This window comes from Phocoena phocoena, chromosome 2 (genome assembly GCF_963924675.1).
Source record: "Phocoena phocoena chromosome 2, mPhoPho1.1, whole genome shotgun sequence".
Classification (NCBI taxonomy): Eukaryota; Metazoa; Chordata; class Mammalia; order Artiodactyla; family Phocoenidae; genus Phocoena; species Phocoena phocoena.
Genome location: NC_089220.1, coordinates 9,557,235 through 9,577,522, shown reverse-complemented (window position 1 = coordinate 9,577,522; position 20,288 = coordinate 9,557,235). Strand labels below are relative to the sequence as shown.

The window sequence follows — 20,288 nt, the reverse complement described above, 5'->3', positions numbered from 1 at the left end:
CTGTCTGGGGAGATAGGTCTGAACAGGAAAGGCAATAAGGTGCAAGAAGTGCCAGAACAGAGGTCTCTCCCGGGCTGAGGGCTGCCCGCAGGAGGAGGTAACATTTTCCTGAGTCCACAAGGTTCCCAGGGGTTTGCAGAGCCTATGAGAACATTCTAGATAAGGGAAAAACATTAGGAAGGCATGACAGATTCAGACAGAGGCCTATGTATAACTCAGCATCACGCAGGGTCTTAAATGTTGGGCTAACGTGGATGGGACTGTTAGATAGTTTAGAGAAGGGAGGAGGATAAAGGATGGTATGCTGGGGAGTGGGGGATCAAGGATGGTATGCTGGGGAGTGGGGATCAAGGATGGGTATGCTAGGGAGTGGGGATCAAGGATTGGTAAGCTAGAGCGTGGAGAGGATGAAAGATTGTATGCTAGGGAGTGGGGAATAAGAGTGTAGGGGAGGGGGATTGAGGTTGCACGGGAGGTTTCTGGTAGTTCCTGAAGACTTTGTCTGCTTGGCTCAGACCTGTCACTCTATCATACGAGGCTACATCACTCTTCTATCTCCTGCTGACTGAACGTCTGGAAGCCAATCTGCAAGTGCTATGGTGGAAAAAAAATGAATTAACGGCAAGCTTTGCGCTCATCAGAGTTCTAATTTCCACTGGCTTTTGGTTTTCAGCTCTATAAATCCTAAATACGCCTTTTATTTCATATTTCCATCCTTTGAGGACATCTGTTTGGCATTTGCCTTGTGCGATTGGGAAGGTGGGCAGGGCTGCCGAGTAAGCTCCTTTTCAACTTCTTTTCAATGAAGTAAGAGGCCACGAATGTGCCCAAGGGCAGCAGGCAGCACCCTGTCTCTCACCCAGCGCCCTAAGGCTGGTGCTCATCTTCCCATCCTCAGGTGCTTTATGAAGATTGCTCAATTTCAAGATGATATATTAAAAGTGTGATCCATAGGCCAATATAGGGCGACTTCACATGTTTCCAATTTATAGTTTCCAGTCTAGCATGTTGTAATATGGATTTTATATACATGTATAGTCAGGTTTTTTTATTTTCTTTTTTTCTTTCAATGAGACTTACTTTTGCCTGTATATTTCCATTGTAATTTATCCAAATATTGCTGAGCTGGACCTGTGGGCTTTCAGTAGGGGACAAATGGTCACATAAATTTCAAAGTTGCTCCTTGTGACTGATGAGGTCAAGAGGCCCCGTGAACAGAACTTCGTGTACTAAAGCAGCTACTCTGCGCTGGTCACTGCTCTCATGCTTTTCCTGTGTTCTCTCAGATTTTTCTTAAACCAAACTGGAATATTTTGTGTTCTGTTTATAAAATTAATGCAGGCTACATTTTTTAAAAATCATACATTATAAAATGGATTCAGTAGATTGCAAACAGTCCCCATAGGCTTATCCCAAAGGAATAAACACTGTTAACAATTCGGTTGGTATGTACTTCCAGATTTATCTATGTATATTGAGAAAATATATAAATCAATACAAAAATCAAACAATACCCTTCATAGTGTTCCATAATCTGCTCTGCACGTGTGTGTGTGTGTGTGTGTGTGTGTGTGTGTTAACTTAGGTTTCACTCCTAGTCACTGAATGTAGATCTACCTGATTTTCTTCAATGACTGTAGCATGTTTGGGGCAGGGGAGCTGGGTGCAGGGCACCTTCTTTGTTGAACCCGCAGTCTATCAAGGGCTGGGTATTTGTCAGTTTTCATTCCTGCCCCACACAGGGTGGTCCTGAACCTCCTCCTCCATACATCTTTGCCCTTTGTTCAAATTACTCCCCAGGATCAATTCCACAAGTGGAATTACTGGGCCAAAGAATATAAACGTTGTTGATTCGAATCCCCCAGTCGATATCATTGATCCAATTTCCACAGCCACTAGCTGTGTAGGACGGGACGTCTTCCCCAGCCCCTGGCCTCATCACCTCATCTAAACCTTAGCTAACCCTGCAAGGGAGAGCTTCATTTCCCCCATGCCCGGAGGAAACTGAGGCTAAGTCCTTACCGTCTGAGATTTGGCCACGCCCATAACCCACCCAGAACCATCTGACTGCAGGAATAAAGCACGCAAGGACAGAACAAAACGTGCTCTGAGCTGTCCTGGTTCCCGACCGGGCGACTCCACAGAAACCCTGCAGAAAACTTGCTGCCCAGGCAGCTGAGGCCAAGCGCGCACCCACGGGGCGCCTGCGCACTAACGGGAACAGGGCGCCCCCTCCAGGCGGAGGCAGCCCTGCGCCAGGGAGCAGGTTTGCCAGCCCAGCAAACACTAGCCGCCCGCCCACCCTCACCCGGCCACATCTCCTCCGGGAAACCTGCGCCTGCCCTGCACCTCGCGTTCCGCATCTGTCAGAGAGAAGAGTGGTCTGTCCTGCTGCCTTTCGGGCCTGTCGCCTGTCACCTCTCTTGGGGATAAATCCCATCAAAGACGTGGAAGCAGACGTTTCTGTCTGTTTTTCATCCCAGACAAGGACTCTGGGCCTGAAGATCGCCCGCCCCCAGCCTGGCAGTCTCCCCGCCACCTCCCAATTCAGGAGACTGATCGCTTCCCCCAGCTGCCCCTGGGCCTGCGCGGCCCTCCCACTCTGCATGAGTCCTTGAGTCCTTTTTGTTGAGTTATAAAACCAGGATTGGTTTTGGATTGGGTTGGTAAAAAGGCCTGGAAAGTTGGTAATCTGAACTTCTACGGTTTGTAGACAGATCTTGTTGCCCGGAGAGATATTGAGGGCTGCGTCTGCAAGTATTATTTTCTTGTTTTTAGATGGTTCTGGAGGCAATGGGCTCTGCTCCCTCTGTGGCCACAGCGGATGCTGGCCAGGGCTGCCGGTGTACCCAACGAGAGGGGGGCCGGGCGAGTCACTGGCCCAGGAGGGAATGCAGAGGACATTTGTGGGCCGTGGGGGAAGAGGTTTGAGGAGGGACCTAAGCTGTGAACCCAAGGAAACTGTCCAAGGCCGCCTGGGACAGGGGCAGGTGGCCCTGAGTCTACAGCCTTCTGGTTCTGCTGCATTTCACATGTGACCTTGGGCAAGGCACGGGCTGGCTCAGGAGCCCCAGTCTCCACATCTGTAAAATGGGAACCCCGAGGTCCTCCCCTCCTTCCTTCCTTACAGGATCAGGCAGGCTGGACTCCTCTCCTGCAGAATGGCCACTATTCTGTGTCCAGATCCCTCCAGCCACAATCCCAGTCATAAGAGAGGAGCTAAGAATAGCTCAGCAAATACTAGTACCAACTCCTGCTTGGTGAACCCAGCTTCGAGATTCAGCAGTGCACGTTACCTCTAATGTTCACAGTGATGATAATTCAGAATAACGGTAACGCCAAGAACTAATGTTTCCCAAATGCTCATTCTATGCCCAGCACCACCTCCTAGGTTGCTGCAGTGGCCAACAGGTGAAGATACGAAGAGCATATACCACAGTGCCTGGTTCCACCATCATCCGACAGGGTCAATCAATTTTCCCAAGGCCATGGACTTGAGTGGCAGAAGAGAGATTCGAACCTGTACAGCCCCGCCACTCAGATGATGAGGAGGGACTCAGTCCCCCACATCCTTGTCCTTCTGCCATGTTGTGTTGCTCCTGGAAGGGAAGAGGGTGTGGGGAGGAGGCTATTCTCTTATTAAGAGAGAGGATGGGGGGGTTCCCTGGTGGCGCAGTGGTTGAGAGTCCACCTGCCGATGCAGGGGACACGGTTTCATACCCCGGTCCGGGAAGATCCCACGTGCCGTGGAGCGGCTGGGCCCATGAGCCATGGCCGCTGAGCCTGCGCGTCCGGCGCCTGTGCTCCGCAACGGGAGAGGCCACAGCGGTGAGAGGCCCGCGTACCACAAAAAAAAAAAAAGGATGAGGGAGTTCCCTGGCAGTCCAGTGGTTAGGGCTCAGAGCTCTCACTGCCAGGGCCCGGGGTTCAATCCCTGGTTGGGGAATTAAGATCCCACAAGCTGCGGGGCACAGCCAAAAAAAAAAAAAGTCCCACAGCCCCAAAGAAGCAGGGGTGCTCCGGGTCATCCCAACTGCACCCAATTCCAGCGTTTCCAGGCCTGCCTTTACACTGAGAACGGCAGGCACCACTCCTCCTAGGCAGAGTGCAAACTGGGGCTAATTTGAAAGTTCCAGAAGCACCCTCCCTCCCAGCCCCCAGTGCCAGTCTGAGAGCTCTCATTGTGCCAGGACCATTTAGCCCTGCAGCCAGCGGATCCCCTCGCCTGCAAAGGCCGGCGTCGGCCCAGGGACTGCATTCTATTTCACATCTCCGGCATGACGGCCCAGAAACTAAACAGCATCCCCAGGGCCAGACTCCTGCTAGACAGCAGCCCGTTATAAAATAGGGTGCCTCTCTCTGACCTGGGCTCTGGATCCCATCAAAACGACGTGTGTCTTTCCTTTCCTTCCTCGAGAAGGTGAAATACAAGCCTGTAATAACACCGTGCCCCTGTTCTCCTCTGGACAAAAGTCAAAACTCGAATCTGATAAATCTGAAATCAACATTAATTTTCTAATTGGACTTCACGGGGTCTGGACATGGTGTCAGAGCCCGTGGTATTTCACATCGTATGTTATTGTTGGTGCTGACAGAAGAAATGAATCTTTCAGGAGATTCAAGGAGAAATTAGTATTTCCCTGATTCCAGGGAACTAAATACCCACCTATTCTACTTATTACAAAGGGGCCTATGTCCAGCCCTTAAAACTTTGCAGTGACCCCAGCGGCAGACATTGGGTTGCCCTTACACCCCTCCACACTTATTCACAGGCCAAGGACTTTCCCCTCATTCTCATTCCAACCTGAAAAACTTCTACTCCACCTCCAAGACTCAGTTCAGAATGCCCATCTCTGAGAATCCTTCCTGACTACTGTAATCAATTACTCACTTCTTCCTTGGTGACCGAGGGTCTGACGTGTCCCTATGTCTTCCCAGCCCGCTTACGGACCTCACTTGGTTCCTTTGTCACTCCCCAAGCAACTCCAGGGCAGGAAGAATACTATTATTCCATTCTTCCCAGAGCAAGCACACAGCTCCCAGGAGGTGCGCTCTGAATGGAATGCTTGTTGATGGAATAACTGTTGTTTTTACGTGTATAGTACTTAGTACTTACATAGTATAGTACAGTGTAAAGCAGTGATTCTCAACTGGCCAATTTTTGCATTACCTGCCCCCAAACCAGGACAATGTCTAGAGACATTTTTGATTGTCACAGTTGGAAAGGGGAATGCTAACAGCATCTAGTGGCTAGAGGCAGAGCTATACAGTAAGACTTTTGTGGGCCTGAGCCCCTTCCTCCATACAAAATACGTTAAAAATTGTATTTTAAAACTAAGTTGGTGTGAAGAGAAATCTAATCCAGGCTGGATTCATTAGCATATATTCTTTATTATTATATTCATTTTTTCTTCTGATTTTGAAATTAAATTAAAATTAAAACATTTTTGTAAGCCCCTAAGATTACCATGAGCCCTAGGCACCAGCTCTACTGCGACGAGTGTACAACTGGGACCTGGGTGGAGGCCAAGGGGCCTGCTAGACATCTTACAATGCACAGAACAACCCCAAACAGCAAAAAGTCATCCGGGCCCAGATGTCAATAGTCTTGAGGAGAAACCTGTTATAAAGGAAAACTCCAGAATGTCGAAGCCTGGAAACTTAATGTCTGAGCTTCCACAGCAACTGTAATACAACACGGCAAGAACATAACTTTTGGTAATTAGCAAGGCTTTGGGGCAGAGACGTGGACGAACACAGCACATACTTTCATGAAAGCATTCATGAAAAATCCAAATGCTTTTTCTCTTTCGTTCTCCAAATGGTGGATAAAGCACGGAACATAGATTTTGTTCCTAGTCAGCTATGCAGGCAAGGAGAAGCATTTCATTACTCAGACAAATTGGGGAAATCCCATGATGCCCCCTGTCTCAGGCTCAGCTTCTCAGTACCAGGACCCAGAGCTCACTGCTCAGCAGAGGAACTCAGACACACCAGCACTGCACACTTCACCTGCCTTCCAAGGTGTCCAGGGCAGACCTACCCCAAATCCATTTCAGGGCTGACCCTTCCGAGAGAGGCATCGCGTAACACAGAGTTTTGACTTGGAGGTCTGTTTTAGGGTTCTCCCAAGAAACAGAACCACCATTATATATGTGTGTGCGTGCATGCGAGTGCGTGTGTGTATAAATGTGTGGACATATATTTATATTTGTGTGTGTGTATTTTATATGTATGTACATAGAAAGAGACTTATTTTAAGGAATTGCCTCATGCAAAATCTTCAGGGTAGGTTGGCAGGTGGAGACACAGAGAAGAGTTGCAGTTTGAATCCAAAGGCTGTCTGCTGGCAGAATTGCTTCTTTGCTTGAGGGAGATCAGTGTGTTCTGTTCAGGCCTTCAACGGATTAGTCAGGGCCCACCCACATTATGGAGGACAATCTGCTTTACTCAAAGTCCACCAACTTACATCTTAATCTCATACCCAAAACAAAACAAAAAATACCTTCACAGCCAAGTATCTGGGTACTGTGGCCCAGTCAAGTTGACACATAAAATTAACCGTCACAAGGTCTAAACTTTTTTTTAATTTTCAGTTTCTTCTTTCTCTCTCTGAAAGACCAATGAATAAACATGCTGGGAGGGAAGATACACAAGGTTTCACATCGAAAGGAGGCAATTAGCATTCACTGAATGCTTTTTGTGCACCAGGCACTTTGCAAAGATGATCTCATGTCACACTCAACCCCTGTGAGGGTGATATTGATGTCCTCACCTGACAGTTATGTCACTTACTCAGGGTCCCGCAGTTAATCCTTGGCAGAGCCAGGATTCAAACCCAGGTCTCTTTTGAACCCAAAGCTGAGCTCTATCGACGCCCTGAAAGACACCAAGGAAAGGACAGAGGCTGCCCAGATAGAGGGACGAGCACGAGATCAGGGCAATGGGAACCCTTCAAGCTCTGCTTCTCCTCCCCAACACTCTCACGCCAGTCTCCCTCTGCTCTTACACACTCACACACTCACACATACGCACTAGGAATATTTAGAAAATAAAATAAGGTGCCTAGTAGTGCATGTATATTTCATGCATATTGGAAAAATGGTAGTTGTTATAATAATAACCATAAATGATGTATATGTGATAGTGAAATAGTCATATGTCAAAGGTGAGGGAGGAGGGGCATGGGACATAAGAGGGTAGGGAGAGGTAATTTAAAAGTAATGAGACTGTGAAGGTGAACCCATGTGATACCACAGAGCCCCAAAGTAAATTATCAACACATTCCTTCATTCAGAGAATGCTTTGCAAGCCACCAGTTGACCCTCCTAGCAACCTGCTGAAGTGGCCAGGGCAGAGACCCTAGGCCCATTTCATAGGTGAGAAATCTGTGGCCTAGAGAGGTTGAGGGCCTTGCCCAAGGGCACACAGCATCCTGCTTTAGGAATGGGAGCCAGGCCTCCTGCCATCGCCCTGTCCATGGAGAGTAGATGCCTACGGGAAGGGAGAGTCCGGAGGGTCTTTAAGGAGTTCAGAAATCTACTTTCTCTCTCAGGTCAGAATGGGACCCAAACTCCTTCCCCACAGGAGGTGTCACAGGAATCAACAATAATCTATGTGACGATCCCATCCTGGTAATTGGCACAAAGTGTATAATAAATAAATAGCAGGAGAATACATAAATAAATACCAGCTGCTACTACTACCATCGTCATCACAGCTTCCATATTCAATGGTCTGCACTGCAGCTCACAAAACCCAGAGGCCTTCGATGGAGAGAGGGGATAAAAAAATATATCAGTGCAAGTATGTCTCACAGTCCTTGGTTCTGTCCCCTTCTTCCAAATGTCTCCCAGGACAAAGATTTCCATGGCAGCTATGTAGCTATTCCCTCTTTTTCACCTCAAATGTTCCTATTTATGGACTGCAAATGTTGGCAGGGATGTGAAGTGGGGACTTCTTTCATTTTCGCCCAGAAGGCCCATGGCCATTACATCATTCTGAATTTCCTGGGCTTGTTCATGACGATACACCCACCCCCACCCTCACTGTGCAGACATGGGGCTTGATTCTAACTACTGCACAGTATTCCACGGTGTTCGTCCACTGCATTTTATGTACCCATTCCTGGGGGGATGGACAAACACCTAGAATACCTCTGAATGTTTCAACAATCCTATGATGAATATCTTGTATATATCACCCTCTGGAGATGTGTGTAAGAGTTGCTTTGAGAAATTATATCCAGGGAGGACTTGCTGGGTCATGGAGTGCACATATACACCCCTATTACACTAAGGCCAGCAAGGGGACTGTCAAAGACAGCTGCATCCATCTAAACGTTCCCACCAGCCCTGCACGAGGTTTTCTGTATCCCTGCATCCCCGCCAATATGTTGCATTATCCTGCTTTCTATGTTATTGTTTTTGCCAACCTGATAGGTATAAGTGCTATCTCCTTGTTGTTTTAATTTGCATTTCTCTGTTTGCCACTGAGTTTGAACTTCTCTTCATTGGCTTCTTAGTCTTTGGGGTTTCCTCTCCTGTGAGCCGCCTGCCCATATCTTTTGCCCAATTTTCCCTGGCAGTTCTTGTTTTTTCCTGTTTTGCAGAAATTTCTCAGATATTTTCAATATTAGTTCCTTGTCCATTTCTGACGCTGCAAACATCTCTCAGTTTGTTATCCGTCTATGAACTTACTCCAGAGTGTCCTTCACTGAACAGAAATCTTTAATTGTATTATGATCAAATCTGTCCCTTTTTTTTTTCCTTTGGTCTTATACTCTGTGCTTTTGGGATACACATACACACACACACACACACATACACACACACACACACATACACACACACACACACATGCCGCAGTGTCTCACAAAAATGCACTCCTGTATTATCTTCTATTGATATTCTAGCCTTACCTTTCAAATTTAAGTCTCACTCCATCTGGAACTTGCCTTTGTAAGTGGTATTAGACAGAGAATCTAGGGTTTTATTTACCTCCATTCAGTGGGTCAGTTTTCCCAACTCCAGCCACTAGACTGTACTTTCCTTCCCCCATTGATTTGTGGGAGCATCTTTCTCATATCTTGAGTTTCCATATGCAAACACAGGTCAGTCTCTGAGCTCTTTATTCTGTTCACTGGCCCAATGGAATGTTCTTTTTCTATACTTTTTTCATTACTACATCCTCTGCTTTTCTTCTTCAAAGTTGCCTCAATTATTCATGGACATTTGTTCTTGAAAAAATGTTTTTTAGAATAAGTTTATGGAGTTCCCAAAAAAATCCAACTGCAATTTTGATTGGGCCTACATCGAAACAATAGCTTAACTTGGGACAATCGACATTTTTATAACATTAAGTAATGCTATTAAAGAGTATGACTGGGCTTCCCTGGTGGCGCAGTGGTTGAGAGTCCGCCTGCCGATGCAGGGGACACAGGTTCGTGCCCCAGTCCGGGAGGATCCCACATGCCACGGAGCGGCTGGGCCCGTGAGCCATGGCCACTGAGCCTGCGTGTCCGCAGCCTGTGCTCCGCAACGGGAGAGGCCACAACAGTGAGAGGCCCGCGTACCGAAAAAAAAAAAGAAAGAGTATGACTGTCTCAAAGGATTAATCTCCAAAACATACAAGCAGCTCAATATCAAAAAAACAAACAACCCAATCCAAAAATGGGCAGAAGACCTAAATAGACATTTCTCCAGAGAAGATATACAGATTGCCAACAAACACATGAAAGGATGCTCAACATCACTAATCATTAGAGAAATGCAAATCAAAACTACAATGAGGTATCACCTCACACCGGTCAGAATGGCCATCATCAAAAAATCTACAAACAATAAATGCTGGAGAGGGTGTGGAGAAAAGGGAACCCGCTTGCACTGTTGGTGGGAATATAAATTGATACAGCCACTATGGAGAACAGTATGGAGGTTCCTTAAAAAACTAAAAAAAAAACTACCATACGACCCAGCAACCCCACTACTGGGCATATACCCTGAGAAAACCATAATTCAAAGAGTCATGTCCCACAATGTTCATTGCAGCTCTATTTACAATAGCCAGGACATGGAAGTAACCTAAGTGTCCATTGACAGATGAATGGATAAAGAAGATGTGGCACATATATACAATGGAATATTAGCTATAAAAAGAAACAAAATTCAGTTATTTGTAGTGAGGTGGATGGACCTAGAGTCTGTTATACAGAGTGACGTAAGTCAGAAAAAGAAAAACAAATACCATATGCTAACACATATATATGGAATCTAAAAAAAAAAAGGTTCTGAAGAACCTAGGGGCAGGACAGAAATAAAGACGCAGACGTAGAGAATGGACTTGAGGACATGGGCAGGGGGAAGGGTAAGCTGGGACGAAGTGAGAGAGTGGCATGGACATATATACACTACCAAATGTAAAACAGATAGCTAGTGGGAAGCAGCCGCATAGCACAGGGAGATCAGCTCAGTGCTAGAGGGGTGGGATAGGGAGGGTGGGAGGGAGACGTAAGAGGGAGGAGATATGGGGATGTGTGTATATGTATAGCTAATTCACCTCGTTACACAGCAGAAACTAACACACCATTGTAAAGCAATTATACTCCAATAAAGATGTTAAAGAATAAAATAAAATAAAAATAAAATAAAGAGTATGACTGTCTCTCCACTTTTCAGATATTATTTTTATTCTTTAATGTCAAATGTTTAAACTTTCTCCATAGAGGTTTTGTGTATTCTTCTGTTAATTCCTAGTTTTTACTGCTATTGTGAATAGTATCTTGGTTTTTATTATATTATATATGCATTATTATACATAATTATTGAATTATATTGTTTATATACATTATAATCTTTTCTAGTTGGTTACTAATGATATAGTGAAATGCTACAGATTTTTAAAAAGTTGATTGTGTATCCGTATTCCATGCTTGACTCTCTCTTTAGTTTTTTTTTTTAAATAAATTTATTTATTTATTTTTGCCTGTGCTGGGCCTTTGTTGCTGTGCACAGGCTTTCTCTAGTTGCGGCGAGCGGGGGCTACTCTTTGTTGCGGTGTGCGTGCTTCTCATAGCAGTGGCTTCTCTTGTTGTAGAGCATGGACTCTAGGTATGTGGGGTCAGTAGTTGTGGCACACGGGCTTAGTTGCTCTGCGGCATGTGTAATCTTCCCGGATCAGGGCTCGAACCCATTTCCCCTGCATTGGCAGGTGGATTCTTAACTACTGTGCCACCAAGGAAGTCCTCTCTTTTTAGTTTTGATTCTACTTTTCTATGAAGATCATGTCTTCTGAAGAAAAAAAAGTATTATCTTCTTTGTACACTTATTTTTCTTTTCTCTTGCTTTAAAAAAATTTTTTTAATTACTTATTTTTGGTTGTGTCAGGTCTTAGTTGCGGCACGCAGGATCTTTTATTGCAGTGCAAGGAGAGCGCGTGGGCTCTGTAGCTGTGGCGCATGGGCTATCTACCTGTGGCGCGGGCTCAGTAGTTGCTACTCACACGCAGGCTTAGTTGCCCCGCGGCATGTGGGATCTTAGTTCCCGACCAGGGATCGAACCCACTTCCCCTACATTGGAAGGCAGATTCTTAACCACTGGACCGCCAGGGAAGTCCCTGTTCTTTCTTCTAACATTAGCAGGACTTCCTGTGTTAAAGAGGAGTGGTGATAGAGAGGCATTGCTGTGTTTTTCAAAATCATAAAGAAAATATATAAAGTTACTTTGTTAAAATAAAGGTTGCTATAGAACTTAGATACATGACTTTTACCAACTTAACAAAACTTTCATTTTATTGGTAAGTGGTTTAAAAACAACATTTATCACTTCATAATATACTTTCCTGCCTCTATCTGAATTTTTTCAAGTAGATTTGATTTTTTTCAAATAGATTCTCTGATATAATACTGATATTATTGGGATAAGCTCTATTTGATTATGATGTACTATTTATTTTAAAGGCTCTTGGATTCTTTTAGGTAATATTTTATTTAGGTTATTTGTATCTCATCCATTACATAAATTGACCTACAATCTATTTTCTTCTATTTTTTTCTGAGTGATTAGTCTTATATATTTTTTCTAGTTTTGGAACCAATATTATCCTGGTTTCATAAAACAAGCCAAGCCAAGCGGTTTTCATTCTTATATTTTCCACAATATCTTTCTAGAGATCTGGATGATTCATTCTTTATAAACTTTGTTAAAACTCACCTATAAAAACATCTGAGACTGAAGCATTCTGGGAGGAAGGTCTTTGCCTAACATTTCAAATTCTCTAATACTTTTTAGTCTATTCAAGTTTTCTTTTAAAATTTTTCTTGTGCCCAAACTTGGCATTTTATATTTTTTCAAGATATATGTCCATGTCATCTAAATTTTCAAATTTATTAGTAATGGATATTTACAGCAATCTTTTCTTCCTTTATGTGTGTACTTGTATCTGTTGCTACTTATCCTTTATTATTTATATTTTGTTTATTTGCATCACTCTATCATCAGCCTTACAAATGATGTTTCTCCTGTTAATCCTATTAATATATTAAAAACCAACTTTTGGTGTCTTTACTCTTCTCTACTTCTGTTATTGTAGTTATTCTCTAGCTGATTTCCACCCTTATCTTTATTATTGTCTTCTCTCTTATCAAACATATCTTTTTCTAATCTCTTGATTTGAATGTTTAGCATGTTTGTTTCACACTGAAATTCTTAATACAGTAAAAAGTCCAGTGCACTATGACATAGATGCAGATCACATCCTACAGGACTTGGCCATGGGACCTGGGTGACTCATTTAACTTTTCTGAGTGTCTGTATCCTAAACTGTGAAATGGGGTTGATGACCCTCTCTCCCAGGCTCCTATGAGAACTTTATGAAATAATGTGCGGGAGGCACCTGGAGGATCCACAGATCTTAGTTCCCTTCCCCTCCCTTGTTCCAAAACTAATTAGAAAACTGCTAATTATAGATTCATGAAAATCTCGAAACTTTCAAGAAGTGGTTCCCAGCTGGGGACAGTCTTGCTTTCCAGGCGACATTCGACAATATCTGGAGAAAAATTTGGTCATCACAACTGGGGGAGGAAAGGGGTGCTACTGGCATCTAGGGAAGATCCCTGGGTAGAGGACAGGCATACTATTTACTAAACTTCCGACAAGTCATGGGATCGGCCTGCACAACAAAGAACTATCCAGCACCAAATATCAGGAGTGCCAAAGTGGAGAAACTCCCCCTTGAAGGAAATTCCAGGAGCATCTGGTTCTGTCTCCTTCTGAATATAAGAATCTTTTCCCCAATACCTCCTCTGCTTGGGTACACCCAGGGACAGGAGGCTCATTACATAAGAAGACAGGTAACAATAGTGGAAGGAACACAGACACTGGAGTCAGCCACTCTTGTACACTGGTCTACCCTTTATTCTGACTTATCATCTGTAAACCTCAGTTTCCTCATCTGTAAAGTCGACAAATATGTAGCTATGGTGACCACATGAGATATATCCCAGCACAGGGCCCAGAATGTAGCAGGTGGTCAATAAAAGTTATCTTGCAGTTACCCCTTATTGCATCCAAGTGACTTTACAATTCTGCACTTTGGTGATACGGCTTCTTCTATCGGAAGGCCCCTAAACTGTTGGCAGAAAGTGATCACTAACGGTCATTCCCTCTCTCTGGGTCTCAGCTTCTGCCTCTGTAAAATAGATGGTGCCACTACATCAAATCTTACAAACTGCTTGCCCTCAGCCAAAGTCAATTTGCAGATATGTTTGGTGTTTGGCCTGCATTTTTTTTTCTTTTTTGCTTCTTAGAAGTCAAATCTATTTCTCATTTATAAAAATGGGATAGTCTACCTAAAAATCTGGAGATCTAGCATCTCTTGAAGAATAAAAGGTTTAGCAATACTGGGCCTATTTCACTCACGGCAACAATCTAGGGAAAGTGAGCAGCATTGCTCCCATACAGAGGACATGTGTTCTCCATTCCCCACAATCCCCACCAGTCCCTATTGTCCTGTTTTCACTCACTTGTATCACTTCCGGCTTCTGTAGACATTTGACTTTATAATTCTTAAGATATATGGGCTCTCTAGCTCCTTTCATCTCTTCTGGGCTATGAACCCTGGAAACCATGGAGGAAATTTCCTTGATAAATTACCAGAGGAGAACTAACTACTGATGATTTGCTACAGGCTTTACTTAAAACAGAAGCTCTCCTAGACTCTGATTCCATTTTCCAACAAGGGAAAGAATGTCTCCTGAAAAAAAATCCATGGCCAACTTGTTCAAGTTAATGAAAAGGGTCCTTTGATTTGCAAAGCCCATGAAGACAGTGGACAGATCCACGGCTGAAGAGTAAGGGAGCTGGGATGCCTCACAGGGACCTGGTGGTCTCCAAGTGCTCCAGGGCACAACCATGTTAGGTAGTAGTACAAATCTATCCCTGCTGGGGGGGGTCCCACTTTTTCACCAGGCACAAACAGACCTTCAGGAATTAGGTGGTCTGGAGGGGTGACGCGGTGGTGCCATGCAGACACAAAAACTAAAAAAAAAAAATCCACTTTGGCCCATCCTAGAGATGAAATTGGCCCCTTCCCAACTAATCTCTGTAGGACTTCTACATTTGCCAACAAAATTCTGTCCCTGGAGTGTCTTTGAGAACAAACTATGCAGCATGTTGGAGAACCCACAATTTAGGTAGAGCTGGTACTTAACCACACAAGCAACCTTGGACAAGTCACCCAATGTCACCGAGCCTTAGTTTCCACATCAGAAAAATGGGATAACGATAACACCTCTTTCCCAGGGCAGCTGCATGCGAGTTAATGGGCATCTATTCCCCTTTGTTCTCTGGATGACAAAACTGAAGCTTGGGCAAGAGAATTGATTTGCAATACGACGCCGCTTTGGGAGGTTCCTATGGCTGGCTAAGATGCAAACCCATTAATCAAATCCAAGGGAAAACTTATTAGAAACAGATCTCCAGTACAAACCAGAGGGTATTATTTAACCAGGAAAAAAAAAATAAACATAGTATTATGTAGTGCTAGGCCTAGTTGTAGTAAAACAAATACACATTCAAAGTGATGGGTCAGTCTTGTTACTACAGGTGAGAAAGCATGTCTCGCGGTAGACTCCCCATATATGTTTGCTGAACTGTTGAGCTGAAAGAAATTTGTCAATTGTCTGGAGGCCATTAGAATGTCCATTATCTTTGTCCTTTTTTGACCACTCTCCTGGGAATTTTTCTAAGGATCCAATCTTGAAGGGGAAAAAAATGAAAAGAAATAATATATTGAATTCACTGTGTCCATCGGAAAAGGTTTTCTAGACTTATAAGAAGTGATGGGTTGAACAGTGAGGTCTAAGGGTCGAGATCCACTGGAGCGGTGAATGGAGCTGTGGATAACTGAAGATTATCTCCAGGCCCAGCCATCAGGACACATAAAGAAATAAGAAATCCTCACTCAATGGTATTTGGGAGAGACTGGGTCGCAAAAGGAAAAACATTCACATTATAATGTTAAGCACAAAAAGCAATGTTACAGGGGCTTCCCTGGTGGTGCAGTGGTTGAGAATCGCCTGCCAATGCAGGGGACACGGGTTCGAGCCCTGGTCCGGGAAGATCCCACATGCCGCAGAGCAACTAAGCCCGTGCGCCACAACTACTGAGCCCGTGTGCCGCAACTACTGAAGCCCACGCGCCTAGAGCTGTGCTCCACAACGAGAGGAGCCACCGCAATGAGGAGCCCATGCACTGCAACAAAGGGTAGCCCCCGTTCGCTGCAACTAGAGAAAGCCCGCTCGCAGCAACGAAGACCCAACACAGCCAAAAATAAATAGATAAATTTATTTTTTTTTAAAAAAGCAATGTTACAGAGGTGATGATGGATCAAAAGGAGAATGAAAATGGCTGTGTCAGAATCGTAAGATTAGGGTAGACTTTAAAATTTTTTTTCTGCAATTTTTATGATACACGCACATCAGGGAGAAATACTGTGTTCTGCACACCTGTTGAAACTCAGACCTGGAGTCTGTCCAGCTGTGGACCTCCTGATCTTTCTGCAATTGAAGCCACCCACTAAGCACCTACTACGTGTTAATGGGCACTGTGCCAGGCACATTCTGCTGTGCCAGTGGGGCTCTCCAACCCCTGGTGAACAGGTCTCAAAGGGAGGAATCAGCATCACAGTCTCTGGAGAAGGGAAACTGAGAGAGAAGGGAACTTGCCCCAGGGTCATGTGGCTAAAAAGGGCCAAGTTGGGACTGAAGCCCAGCATGACATGTGCACAACGTCTGGCCTCCTTCCAGCACCCAGTGTCCCCCAAAGAACTGGGACATGGAAGAGGGCATTAAACAGCCTTGAATGACACTGCAAAGGTCCTTCCTGTTCAACACCTTATAGGACTTCTGATGACCTCTAGAAGAAAGAGGATCCTTGTTAACAGAGAGAACGTAGTCCTAGGGATGAGAACCCTCCCAAGGTGAGCTAGAATTGAGCAACGTTGCAGAGTTTTCACTGGTCATGTCCATCTCTGCACAGGAAGCCATACTTGTTTTCCATTGACTGTAGTGACGTAAAGAGCCCTTTCCATTTCCTCTTCCCTTACTATGAACGTCAGAATGTGCCTCTCTAAATGTGTATTTCAGGATTCATACTTCTGGGACCTTGGGTTTAACCACACCTCCCGTCACAGTGTTTTCTATTACAAAACACCTAAAATCCCCACCATCATAGGGCAAGTAGGATCCAAACATTCAATCACAAAAGATGCATTGCACTATTATGAGGTTAGTGAAAATTGATATATTATAGGTGGTCTATACAGTCACAAAAATCACAAAAGTACAGACAGTGAAAATTATCCTATACCCTAAACTGAGAACGTCTCATACGATACCGAGATGGTCACTTCCTAGCCCTCCACACCGCCACGTCACCCCCTCCCCAGCATAAGGTGAGAACTTCAGGATCCTCCCACCACCAGCCTCGTGTACTGGAGCCCTTCATTGGTCAAGTTATACCTGGTTCACTTAACTACACATTATCACAGGTGTTCACGTCCATCACTACAATGAAAGCCATCCAGCCTTTTCGCTGGTTCAGAGCTTCAACCAATTCACTGAACAAAGTCAGGCACTTTTACTCCTCAGAATTGCAGAAATGGGTCCATGCACCCCTGTCCTTCCACCCTTGGTTCGTTTTCACAAAGTCTCCTTTCAAAGTGCCACAAATGGCATCACCTGACAATGTTGAAAAGATAACAATATCTTTCTTTGCAAGCCTTCTGTGAGTCCAGCCCCGTCTCCTACCTGCATGAACAAATATGGAAGGGGCTGTTTTGAGGGGGCTGATATTCGGAGCACAGCCTCCCTCAAGTCCAGAGGCTGGACGATGCTGGGATCACAACCAACGGCTTCCAACATCCACCACACAACGCCACCGTAGCCCGCTCAGTTTCCAAAGCTGTGCACATCCTTGGCTGCAAAATCACTTCTGGGACAAAGGAATGTTTCTGAATTCAAAACAATTCCACCTCAAACGTGTTCTCCACTATTAACAAACAGTTCAGGAAGAAATGAAGGAAGCTAAATCCCTCTGGGGACACACTCGGTTTTGCCCCGATGGGATCTTAGCAGCATCTGAGAGCCCTGTGATTTGACAAGGCCATCTACAAACTCCCAGGGCTGTTGATGAAGTTGGCTGTTCACCTGCAAGAATACTTGAGGACAGGTTAGGTGAGGGTGACGTTCCCCAAGCAGCCTTCCGGGCCAGAAGCAGCTGTGGTTTCCATTATACCCTGCCTCTCCCCATGTTTGGGAAATCCTAGTGGACTTTCAGAAAGTGGAATCAGGGAGATACGTTTGACAACTCTTTTTTTTTTTTTAATGTGGTAGATGGGGCCTGTGTCTTTTCCACAGCTGGCTTCTAGCACTGCCCCACCCTCCATTACTGCAAGTTTACCTGCTTTATAACGATCTGTTACCCCTGCCCGTCCCTGAGTCTGGAGCAGCTGTGCGAGGCAGTGGGTGGGAGAAGGATGTAACGTGGTCCTATGGAGATATGAGAGGTCCACTGCCTAGGCCCACCTGGCTTGGCCTCTCCCCATTTCTCCCTTCTGAACCCCCTTTGGGCTCTGACAGGCACTGGAGTTAATGACCACATCCATCCTTTGCCCCTGAAGGCCTTCCAGCTCCACAGCCAAAGCCCCCATGGAGCTGGGAGGGCCTGCAGCCCTGGCTGAGCAGGCCCGGGCAGTTTCTTATTTATTTATTTATTTAATATATCAGATAGAGAATTTTAATTAAATTGGCATAGTTAAGACCGAAAAGACAAAGTGGACATTGTAAGTGTATCTTCAGCCCTTGCCTTAACAGGGAAAATGAACACAACTGAAATACAGGTGACTCTTGCTGGTCTATGAGACAGTGAAGAGAGCTTCTCAAGATTTAAATATATTAATATAACCACTGGTAGAAATCTAAATATAAAACCAATCTCCTATAGGGTTTGGGAAGGCATTCACCATATCCCTGAAAAGTTTAACCTTCCTTATTCAAGTTTAATCATCTCTTTAGAAGGGGAAATCAGTGATAGTACTTGTTGAACCAGAATTACTAGCAAAATTCAAAAAGCTGACCATATTCATTTAGCCACAAGCCAATCTTTTTTAAATCAGGACAGAAATATTACATCAGCCATTCATGATCTGAATTCTAGTGTTTGAAATCAATTTAAATATGGTACACATAAAAAGTCATGAGACATCTGTTTCATGATAAATAAGGCAGTGGCCAACGATTATGCATTAGTAGCTTTTTTGAGATACGCTATCAAGTCTGCCCTTTCTCCCTTCTTCTTAATGCCAGCGAAGATCATTTTTGTTCCAGGGATGTACTTCTTGGGATTCTCCAAACACTCCATCAGCGTCTCCTCTCCCCAGGTGACGCCTTCGTTCTTGTTGGCATCTGTGTAAGAGAATCCGACAGCCTGACCTGTCTTTTGCCCAAACAGACCATGGAGATTTGGCCCAGTCTTGTGCTTGCCTCCCTTTTCCACAGTATGGCACTGGGCACACTTCTGAACAGAAATCTTCTTGCCCTCCTCAACATCACCCATTTCTAAATCGTACTTTCTCCGTGCACGACTAAGAGGTTCCCGTTCGCAAGCCGAACGTCCCGCTCTCTAATCTCATATTTAAATAAATGCATTTAAGTTTCAAAACACAAGACGATTTGCAGAAGTATCAAGTAAACCGTCATACAGATGTTAGGCTGACTGGTGTGCAGTGTATGGCTGGTCCACATTTCGGCCATGCTGACTTAGATCAGCCTTCGAGTGTTTTGAACAAATTGTTCCTCGAAGGCCTGGGTTCGGGATGTTATTTGGGGTTCCTTCCAAGTCAACAGCCTCCCTAGGAACTGGAACTCCTAAGCTCTACTGGAGCGATGTGATTCAAAGTCTTTCGCTTAGGCGAATCTATCCTGCTTTAAATCCTACAGCGCTATAGAAACTCAATGACAGAAGAGACAGCTGGTCAGTGACAGGAAAATACCATTAGAAGGCGAGAGGCAGCCAAACCCTCGGTAAATGGATTAATTCACTTAGCTTCTGGAAGGTAAGCCTTTCTGGAGATGGCATCCAAGTCAGGAGGTGGGCCAGCTCCCTCCGAGGTGGGCCCCTGAATGCAGATGAAACGTGGGTTTGGAGCTCTGACGTAGATCCAGAGGGGCCAGGCATGGAATGCCCAGCAGGGAGTTTTAGCCTGCAAATGCCAAGCTGCAGCCCATTTGAAGTTGTGAGGAAGGGGAAAAGCAACGGGAATGAAAGCAAATATCTGGGAGGGGATTTTCTTTTTTTCTTTTCTTGGCCGCACCCTGTGGCTTGCAGGATCTTAGTTCCCCGATTGAACCCGGGCCCTCGGCAGTGAAAGCGCTGAGTGCTAACCACTGGACTGCCAGGGAATTCCCTGGGAGGGGATTTTCTTTGGGCTCACTTCCCCTTGCATTCAAACCTATTAACCTTAGTGTGTTAGGAGCACTTTCTTCAGGAATAATCTCACTAAGTGCTGCAGAAAAGTTAGAAGGAGTTTGTTGGGCTTGATAGGTAGAGAAATAGACACAAAATTCACTAGCATCAGTGGAAACTGAAATGTTAAGTCTCCAGTCCAAATACTAGAGCTGGAATCCTGGCCTAGAGATTTTTTTTTTTTCTCTCTACAGTTTATACTCCTCCTCAGAGATGAATGTTTTTCTTACTAGTCTTATTCTGAACAGCTACAAACTGGGATTCAAC

At 44.8% G+C, this 20,288-nt stretch overlaps 1 protein-coding gene across 1 annotated transcript; it reads right to left on the bottom strand.

The window, feature by feature from the left end:
* Positions 1 to 18,794: 18,794 nt before the first annotated feature.
* LOC136118867 (cytochrome c-like) lies at positions 18,795 to 19,112 on the bottom strand. Its single transcript, XM_065872205.1, has one exon. It carries the CDS (start codon positions 19,110 to 19,112, stop codon positions 18,795 to 18,797), a length of 318 nt encoding a protein of 105 aa, XP_065728277.1.
* Positions 19,113 to 20,288: the final 1,176 nt, after the last annotated feature.

Bases quoted from the DNA above. Each gene is read 5' to 3' on its own strand.
- LOC136118867 (XM_065872205.1), bottom strand. From the start codon at position 19,112: ATGGGTGATGTTGAGGAGGGCAAGAAGATTTCTGTTCAGAAGTGTGCC.